The sequence below is a fragment of the Maylandia zebra genome, linkage group LG4, assembly GCF_041146795.1.
Source record: "Maylandia zebra isolate NMK-2024a linkage group LG4, Mzebra_GT3a, whole genome shotgun sequence".
In the NCBI taxonomy this organism is placed as follows: Eukaryota; Metazoa; Chordata; class Actinopteri; order Cichliformes; family Cichlidae; genus Maylandia; species Maylandia zebra.
This window is the reverse complement of record NC_135170.1, coordinates 12,371,823-12,382,247: the sequence shown is the minus strand read 5'-3', so window position 1 is coordinate 12,382,247 and position 10,425 is coordinate 12,371,823. Positions and strand designations below refer to the sequence as shown.

Sequence of the window (10,425 nt, the reverse complement as noted above, 5' to 3'; positions counted from 1 at the left end):
TAAAACAGATTGATTTTCTTGGACCCCTTTCAAGTCGCTTAATCAGCATCACCTGGCGAGGTGCTTTATGGACTGTGTGAGTGCAGGATGACCAATTTAACTGTTTTTTAAGGCTATTAGTGGAACTGCACTCGTGTCTCGTGTTTCTCATGTCTTGCTTAGAAACACCACTATGATAGGCTCCCCGGATGTGGTGGCTTTCGCTAAAGAGGACGAGTATGGGCAGACCAGTCCTGATCCCTGGCCTCTCCCAGAGGAGTTCTCTGTCCCCCTCTATCCTCTGGCTGACTCCAACCCCTGGGCCAAAACCTCCTATGCCAAGTTCACCAAAGACTTCATCCTCATCTCAGAGTTCTCTGAACAGGTGGGCCCACAGCCTCTCCTTACTATCCCAGATGATCCCAAAGTCTGTGGCACTTTCGACCTCAACTACTTCTCCCTGCGCATCATGTCAGTGGACTACCAGGCCTCCTTCGTGGGGCATCCGCCTGGCACTGGCTACCCAAGGCTCAGCTTTGTGGAGGACTCCAGGGTGGTGTTGGGCGACTCGAAAGAGGGGGCATTTGCCTACGTGCATCACCTTACCCTTTATGACCTTGAGGCGAGAGGCTTCGTGCGGCCCTTCTGCATGGCCTACGTTGCAGCAGATGAAAAGAAGATCATGCTGCAGTTTCAGGAGCTTTCTCTTCGCTTCTCGCAGGCTTCAGAGTGCCTGAAGGCCGGGAACAGGAGGGCATTTGCCAAGGAACTCCAGAGGAAGCTCCGAGACCTTGAGTAAGAATGCCAGCGCAACCTTAACTGTTCTTCTACATACAGTTTAAAAAGACTTCATCCAAATGAGAAGTTTACATCAGATAGTTGTATTCAGATTCTCAGTGAGCAGGATTTCTTGGCAGCTTGATCTACTGATGTGTGCTAGAATGATGCTTCTGTGTTTCTGTGGGCTAGAAGGATCAGGGATGGGTGTCATTGTAGAGTACTGACACTCTATAACACAAACAGGTGCTCTAAATGGAAGGTAGGGGATTCTCAACCCTTAAAGGAAAAACCATGTGTGTTTGGACATTTAGCCAGCAGAAAATAAGTGATGAGAGATTAGTTTGATTTGATATAATTTGATTAACTAGTTTGATTTGAACTGTGAGGCTGAGCTTTGGCACAGCTGTTATTTGAATAAAATCTTAACATGATGGCATTAAAAATATGAGTAATCTGATATTTAATTGATACTATGTTGATAGGTTTCAAAATATTTTTAAACTGCTATAATGCTAAATGAAATGTGAGAGGATTATCCTGTCCTCCGGCGACAATGTGCCCTCACCAGACACTTTATTAGGCACATCTTTGAAGCACCGTGTTGGCCCCCCTTTTACCTTCAGAACAGCTTTAAATCTTCATGGTTTAGATTCAGCAAGATGCTAGAAGCTTTTCTCAGATTTTGATCCATATTGACATGAGAGCATCACACAGTTACTGCAGATTTGTCGCATGGACATCTGTGATGTGAATCTCCTGTTCCACAGGAGAGCTTCCACTGAGATCTGGTGACTGTGGCAGCCGTATGAGTACAGTGAACTAATTGTCATGTTCAAGAAACCAGTTTGAGATGATTAATGTTTTTTGAAATGATGTGTTATTCTGTTGAAAGCAGCCATCAGATGATCACTGTAGTCATAAAGGGATGGACATGGTAAGCAACAACACTCAGGTGGACTGTGACGTAACAAGAAACTGTAGCCTCAGTTTTTTGTTCTTAGCTGACAGGACCCAGTGTGGTCTTCAGCTGCTGTACATGTTGTGTGTTCAGTGACTTTCCTCTGCATAACTTGGCTGTAACAAGCAGTTATTTGAGTAGCTGTAACCTTCCTGCCATCTGGAAATTCCCCTTTGGTGTCAAGAAGACATTTTCTCCCAGAGAACTGTCGCTCACTGGACATTTTCTGTTTTTCAAACCAGTCTCTGTAAACCCAAGAGATGTTTGTGTGGCACAGTCAGTAGTAATAGCAGTCGCTTCTGAAATATTTCAAACAATCCTTAAATGCTTTGAGTTGCTGCCACTTGATTGACTGATTAGATATTTGAACAGCTATATCTCGTAAAGTGGCCTGTGATTGTATTTCTGTACAGAATTTAATCCATTTTGTAGCTGTCAAAAAATCCATTTGACCATTGATTAATGTATTGGTAAAATCATGTATTGGTAAAATCAGTTAGCAGATCAATACAGATATCATTGGAGCCACAATAATAGCATTGCTAGAAATAAAATGATCCCCACTCTGCTCCAAGATGTGGGTCTCAGCTGCAGGTATCCAGTGTTTCCTGTGCTGGGTTAGTCTTATCCTGTTGTGTCAGGTAATATTTATATCCCTGTGTGAAAAACAGGTCGATCACTATCTCTGTTGTGCTCTCCTCAGGTACACTCACTCTGTGCTGCAGCGGGAGGAGGGCCTGCAGAGAGAGGCGGGGCCTCAGAGCATGTACTCTGCTCATGCTGTGGAAAAGGCCAACGAACTGGCCAACGTGGAAAAGAGCATTTTTGAACACAGGGACTTGCTGAAGCAGATCAGCTCCTACCACCGCCGTCCACGACGGGATCCTCACGCTGTCACCTGCCAAAAGTGTGTGGACGAGTGCTTGAGTGAGTGCGAAGAGCTGCTGAACAAATACGCCAAGATTGCCTACCCTTGTGGTTACAGTGAGAAAGCGGGGAAAGGAGAGGATGGACAGGGTCATCCTCGTGGACAAGGTGAAGATGATGATGATGATGAGGAGGAGGGTGTTAAACGCAAGCTCTCCTACACGCCACAGCTGATCAAAGCTAAATCTGCCAAATGTTTTGACAAGCGCCTGAAGACCCTGCAGGAGCTGTGTGACAAGACTTTCTATGAGGCCACTGTGGCGCTCCTGAAGGAGACAGAAAGAAGTTTCCGGGGTGACCTGTGTTACCTCTACACACGCCGCCTGGACAAGGCACTGCAGAGAAAACAGAGAGTCACTGCCTTTTTGTTTGAGGAGGACCTCAGTGAGGATGACGAGGATGAACTGGGAACACTAAGACCATTCTGTGCTGTGAACCATGCTGTAGATAATTATGTACTCTTAAATCCGCCTCCTATTGTTCTGACACCAGAACCTCATGAGCTGGATGCGCTGGAACGTCCGGAGCATCTAGACCCGGCTTCTGAGACCAGTGTTACTCAGGAGAGTGAGCTCGGACTTGGGGAGAGTCATCTGGAGTCCTCTCCTTCAGACCAGACTCTTGAAACCCAGGAGAGCTCAGAGGAGACCAAAGGAAGCTTCAGCAGTGATAAGAGTGGAGTGGGTCTAGCAGAGATGCAGCAGGGTCTGGTTAGTATGAAGTCAGAAGCGCCTGATCCTGATCCTGACTCTGACTTGACCCCTGACCCAAACCATAACCTGGAGAGAGAGAGCAGCAGTGAAGAGATGGAGACAACTGCAGGGGAGGATGAAGGTGAGAATGGTGGACACCAGACACCCGTGTCTTTGTTGGAAGTGGTGTCTGAGCTTGAGGCCAACCGGGAGGAGGAGTGTGAAGGAGTAAGTGGGTCTGAGTTGCTGGCTCCGATAGACACAGCATGCTGTATGGCCCAGGAGGGTTTCCTCTATGAGGCTTCTGCCCCAGAGGCGGTGCCTCGTCTCTGCCAAAACTCCCATCTGCAGCCCTCTCAAACTCTTGTGGTCAACCAGGAACCCCAGGCCCTCCTTCCACTCCAGGATGACTACACTGTCGGCTCTCCGTGCTCGGAGAGCCCTGTGACTGGGTTGGAGCTGCCTAGCGGCCTCCTTGGAGATGCAGTTTCCCGTACTTCGGCGGAGGATGGGTCAGACTGCACCATGAGTGCCTCCACGGGGTCCGATCAGACCGCGTCACCTCTCGGCTATGGGGCGGTGGTGACCTTGCGTCAGAGGAAGAAGGCTGGCCAAGGAGCCTTGAGGTTTGTGCGTCAGTACCCCTTTGCCATCCAAGCCCTGTGGTGCCTGCTGAGTGGCAGAACCCTGGTGGTGCTCGGAGCAGACGAGGGGAGAGTCCGCCGGTTGGTGGCGGCTCTGGCTCTCTTCGTACCGGCTCCGGGGAAGTGTGGAGAGAGGGTTCAAGCTTGGTTGTCCTGTCCCTTCACCCTGACTGACCTGCAGAGGTGGAAACTCATTGGATTACAGAGGTATGAATGGAGTCAAACTCTGATGCACTTCGGTATTATAGGTAGTTAATCACAGACATTCATACTTTCTAAGCTCAGGTAGGGTAGTACTAGGAAAATCAAACCAATGAGTGAGGATGCTTTTAACAAAGATTAAATAAAGCATAAAGTTTGCTTTTCACAGAACCTTAGCAAGTCTCCATCAATGTGAAGTTTGAAGTGACTGTTTATTCTACATTTTCTTGTTTGTGTTGCGCCGTACGCTACTCTTACTCATCCCCCGTGACTCACACTTTGATGACTCACACAGCCAAGCATACACGCAATACAACCTTGAGCACATCTGTCCCTGAACTTCTTTTTCTACTCATCTTTCTGGTGACAGCGTGGGCTGCGAATCCCCCAAAGTCATTCACACAAGATGGTATCCAAGGCGACTGAGTGTATTTGTTACACTCATCCAGTTGATACATACACAACAAGTATAACATTCAGAATTGTGCAATGCTAAAGCTGTGCAGCAGGTAATGTAACACTACAGTGAAATCATTCATAAGTAGATAAAGTATCAGAATTGGTACATAAACTCTTTTATTATTAAAAGACTTGCCTTTTTAAATGATCTTAGTGTGAAATCACAAATCATTAATCTTCCATTTAGAAGTCAACTTTAAAAGTCTAAAGACTCAGAAAAATTACAGTCTATTTAATTCAACTCTCTATCACCAAATCACAACAGTCACTTCAAGGTGCTTTATATTGTAAGGTAAAGATCCTACAATAATACAAAGAAAACTCCAACATTAGGAAATCATCTGTGAGAAAGCACATGGCAACAGTGGGAAGGAAAAACTGCCTTTTACCAGGAAGAAACTTCCAACAGAACCAAGCTCAGGGAGGGGGAGCTATCTGCCAAGAGTAGTTATGAGTAAGGGGAGGGAGACAGGACAAAAACACATTGTTGAAGAAAGCCAGAGATTATTTTTTTCAGTAAAAGGACTACATGTTACAATCCCTGACAATGCAGATTACATGCAGAGTGTTGTGTAAACACATATTGAGTGAAGAAGAAACGCCCAGTGCACCATGGGAATCCACCAGCAACTTGAGGCTGTTGCAGTGTGACAAAAATAAGGGTGGATTGAGGTGACCTGATCCAGCCCTAACTATGTGCTTTATCAAAAAGGACAGTTTTAAACCTAATCTTTAAAGTAGAAGAGGTGTCTGTCTCTTAAATCCAAAGTGGGAGCTGGTTCCACAGAAGAGGGGCCTGGGAGCTGAAGGCTCTGCCTCCCATTCTACTTTTAAATATCCTACTTTTCTTTTTTTTAATATGCAGATTGAAGGATATATATTCTGGTCAGAAAAAGACTCAAAGATTCCTCACTGTGTTACTTTACAATGAAGTAAACAAGAAAAGGGGAGAACATTAACTAATCTCAAACACCTGGTAGCATAGTTAGATTAGTTACACAAGTTACTGTATATAACAAACAGCTGGGCAGTGCAGTGGTGTATCAGTCAGCTTGAACCTGTCCAAAGACCAATATGAAGTGGCTGTTTATATGACCGTAAACGGCTATCCATCTTCCTGTGTTAGCCTGTTTTTAAAAATAAATATATATTAAAAAAAAAAGCCAAATCAAAAACGTAGGTAAACAGCTGAATGCATGAAATTAAATGAGTCACGTGCAAATAAATTGTAAGTGGATGAGAGTTAAATATCCAAACCCAGTTGCTACCCAGTTGATGGTGCTATCAAAGGGATAAAAAATTAATTCCTTGATCTCCCCAGCTCTGTGCAACTGTAGCTGTCCTTGGACTGTTAAAGTAACATTTAGGTTTTCTTGCTCTGAAGACAGTTTGTAGTCTTGCTTATAGCTAGCAGTATATAAAAAAACAAAAAACAAAAGTAAAACCTTCAAAATGTATCTAGTGATTGAAATTCTGACATAAAACAGCAGTTTTCCAAAACTGTAATACAGGCCAAATTGGAAAATTGTGTAACTGAAAATTCAAATGGCTAATGGGATTGTTTTTTAATTAATGGCTCCACAGAGCCCTTAATTTGGTGCTTTTACCCACTTTTAAAATATTGTTTCAGTTATCTGCTGCACTGTACATCAGATGTGATTTTTGTGTCCCATCAGATTGTTCTCATTAGTCTAATTGTTTTTCCAAATACAGCCCTTTGCATACTGGGTTTAACTATTACATGCACATGCTACAGTATAGTTTGGCCTGTGATTATATTCTGTTAGGTGGTTGCTAGGCAAAATAGAGATATCATAATGTATCATGCATACGTTTTTGTTTTTTTTAGAGATTAGGTGTTATTGGCATAAAATTAAAAATGACCTTGTCCTTTACCAGGTGTTATAGGTGCATAAACCCTACACAGGTAATTTTTGCCAGTTGCTAGGCAATGTGATGATGCCAAAAATAAGGGAGGATGCAATGAGATGAATTTTCAGGAGCCTGAAATGTTCCAAGTGTGGTTGCTGTCTGAACTCCTGATAGTTCCTTTTATCATGAGACTCATGAGTAGCATTCAGAATTGCCTTAGTTGTTTTTGAGTAACGGGAGAGAGGGAGAACTAACAGGGATCGCTGTCTCGCTCTCTTACCCACAGGGTCGCATCCCCGCTGGGCTCTAGCATGCTTTACTCGCTCTCCCGCTACAGCCGCTACATCTCCATCCTGGACGCTGACCAGACGACCTTGCGCTGCCCGCCGTATCGTGGCCAGCTGCTCACTAACATCGCTGACCACCGCACCTACATCCGCCGGGGCTCCACCTACTTCCTCCACTTACAGAGTACGCTCTGTCACCTAGCGGCCAAGGCCTTCTTGTTCACTTTCACCCATCACCTCCACCTGCCAGTCAGCGCCACCGAGGGGCCCGAGGTCGTGGAGAGCCGCCGCCGGTGCTTCCTGCAGGAGCAGCTGGGGCTTGGCGAGGAGGACAGCCAGATACTGCTCTACCTCAGTCAGCTCATCACTCAGCAGTACCTACAGCCCAATGGCAGTAGTGCAGCAGCACCGTCTTTTAGTTTTAACTACACCACCAGCATTTTATATAAGATCTAATACTACACAGGGAGGAGGATTGTTACATTTTTGCAGAATTCATCTGTGATATTTCACTTTTTAATGGACCAAATGTGATCTTAATAAGGTCTAAGGTCAGTTTAGTTTCAGGACAAAACTCACTGCACTTGTTATTGTTTTATCCGTGCTCCATCTCCCCGTCTCTCTCTGCCTTGCTGTCTTTTTTCCTTCGGAGCAGAGAGAAGGATACAGAGTGAGTTGTGACTGTGTGAGTGGATCACTTGAGTGTATTCGATCTGGAGCATATTGATGCAGCCACCGAGCAGAGCAACAGAGCGGATGAAGGCTGGCGCGTGCGCGTGCACACACACACACCCACCCACCCACCCACCCACCTGTTAAATGTTACAGAACTCAATCTGACGCCACTGCTCGTGTGTGCTCAGCCGGCAGCTTGCAAGCAGGTTCGGTCTCAGCTAAGTGTCACCTACCAGTCACGGAGCAGTTTGTCAGCTTTGACTTCATTCGCGCTATATGTAAACATGTTTTTCAGGCTTATGGGAACAACCTCACATATGCTGACACTTTGTGCCCATCGAGGACAGACGTCTGCTTACGACACCTAATTAGCACCGCGGAGGCTTATTACAGCAGGTTTTCGTGACATTCCTATCTATTTGAAAATCACCGCAGAACTTTCAAAGGTCAAAAGACTTTAATTTTCTTCGTTTTGCACATCCACACTTATTTTTCATCCTCTCTTTGTTATGAATTAATTTTAAAGCACATTCCTGCACAGATGAATGTCCTGCTACCGTCTGAATTTGACCGAGTTAGACTTAACCCGTGAGAGCACTAAGGGCTGCTGGGTTGCTCATGCATGAAGAAGTTAGAAGAACTTGGATTCATTCAGCTCCATGTGATAAGTTGCATGTATTGTAATTGCACACGAATTTAACCATGTATAGAGCCAGCAGCTGCCGAAACCTGTTGGTATTCACTCCTGCTGAGCATTTTCACTATTATTATTCCTCACACAGTCAGGAAGATTTTATAGCCTCTTAACCTAAATGTATTCGATTTCACTGTTGTCTTAAACTTGTGTGAGGCTGTCGTGGTGTTGGGGTGTTCGCTGTACTGATAATCTTTTCGGTTTCGTCGTGTTTAGATGAAGTGACTTTGACCAGACGCTGAACAGTTTTGAGGACGCTTTTTGTTTTGTATAGTTTTTATTATGAGAGGAAATTCTTTCTCATGCCATCTGGGGTTTGATTTCAGACAGTTGCCTGTCCTTTATTTAACAAACCTTTGCTGGGGATGTGTTCTGAACAAATCTCTGTTGTGTATTTATTGTTATTTTTGATTCTGACCATTTGTCTGTGATTTGTGCACATTTGTGTTTGGACAATTGAAGAAGTAAGACATTTTAAAGTGGCTGTATTATTATTCTAATTTACAGAACCATGCTTTCATTGCTGAGCTCCAGTAGTGTAACTTCCCATGATTCACACAGTAGTCGGTATTTATCTTACTTTATATTGGGCACCTTAGTTCATCCAGTGTGTGAAACAAGCTGTCCCTTTTAGCCACCTTCCTGCTGATTGGCTGCTCTTCACCTGACTTTTACTACAGAATCTGGTGCAGGTGACTGGCGCCATCTCCATGTACCCGTTTATAAAGTTCTGAAAACAAACTGTAAGCCTATTAAAATGCACAGTTTCACGACTTCCCAATTCGATCCAGAAGAAGAAGATAGTGAGTTTAAGGTTTTACAGACAAGTTTACGCTGTCTGCTTATTGTGGGACAGAACACTGGATATTTATTTCAGCGTTTGCACAAAGTATATCCTCTTTAATAGTTGTATAGATGAGGAAAGTGGCTGAAATTGACACTAAAGTGGAAAACTGTAAAGAAATACCAAAGGTATGTGGCCACTAAAGTGTTCTGACAGTACAGTATAACTGCTATTACTTCTAATCAAAGCTCGCAAGCTTTAGCATAACTGCAAGAGCAGCTTAGCTAAATGTAAATGTGCCCTTCATTGTAATTACTAACTTACAGGTCACTTATAGCCTGGGGTTCGGACTCCTCAACCTTTAAGCATAATAGGTCCACTTTAATTATTGAAGTTATATTGGCCAGTAATGAAGAAGCGTCCTCGACAGTGTCTTTAAATTTTATTGTTCCTAGTTCTGTGGCGTCAGTGATTGGAGCTGTCATGGTAACTGTACTTGTGAATGCATGGTTTTAATGTGAAAGGTCAAACAGCATAGGATCAAGTCTGCTGTCTTCTAACTACAATCAAGGCTTTTAAAACAATTGACAGCAATCTGAAAATTTTAAAATTCCATTCAGTGTATTATTTCCGTTTAGTGCAGTTCGGGCTTAGTGATTATCATTCTTTTGCTGCATGTGATGTCTGTTTAAAGCGCTTGAAAGCTACTTTTTGTTTCTGCTCAAATGTTACAGCATTTGTTTTTTGTTTTTTAGTAGCTAATGTCTCCCTAATGCAAAAAGCTGAATGTAATCTGAAAAAGCCATACCACAGTGTGCTTAACATGTTGTCACTCAGTGTCCTTACGTTGCCATATCATGTCTACCTTTCATCATGAGGGGGTGCTGAGCTGTCTTCCGCTCCGTACGGCGGTGTGTTTGCCAGTGACCTGAATAAAGCACGTTGTGAATGTCTTGATGTTTTTAATGCCATGTTGATGATATTCATTTATTAAATTATTTTTTTGCCTGATTAAGCACTTGTAATTGTGTTGATAATGCTGAACCTTACTGTGAGAAACTGCAAAGACAGACCAGCACAACCTGCAGTACAAATCACCCTTAAGCAGGACAGAGACCAGCAGATTTGTGTCTGCGTGAGTGGCTTTAGTGATGGCAGAGGTGTCAGTGTTTGAGGTGTCATGAATAATAAATGTTCAGCTGTGAATACATCTAATTGCAATGCTGGAGCAGCAGAAGGAAAAGTGGCTGAGGGTGGAGAAAGTGCCAGTAAATGAATAATGTGGGGAGAAAAAAGTCTGCACCAATACAGAAATGATTCCTCTTGATTTTATTTCCATGCTCTGCAGGAAGTGAACGTGTGGGCAGGTCAGTGTCTAACTTGTGATATTTGGTTCAGTCTTTAATGATCAAATGATTTTGTAAGGAACATGCCTTGATGTCTCTGGTGTTTGTTGTTTAGCATCTTGGTAAA

General features: G+C 43.9%; 1 protein-coding gene across 1 annotated transcript; it reads left to right on the top strand.

The window, feature by feature from the left end:
* The first annotated feature begins 172 nt into the window (after positions 1 to 172).
* Positions 173 to 9,967, top strand: smcr8a (Smith-Magenis syndrome chromosome region, candidate 8a). The gene is made up of 3 exons (XM_004575487.5): positions 173 to 774; positions 2,421 to 4,187; positions 6,799 to 9,967. The coding sequence occupies exons 1-3, from the start codon at positions 173 to 175 to the stop codon at positions 7,253 to 7,255; spliced, it is 2,826 nt and encodes a 941-aa protein (XP_004575544.2). The 3' UTR covers positions 7,256 to 9,967.
* The last annotated feature ends 458 nt before the right edge of the window (positions 9,968 to 10,425 follow it).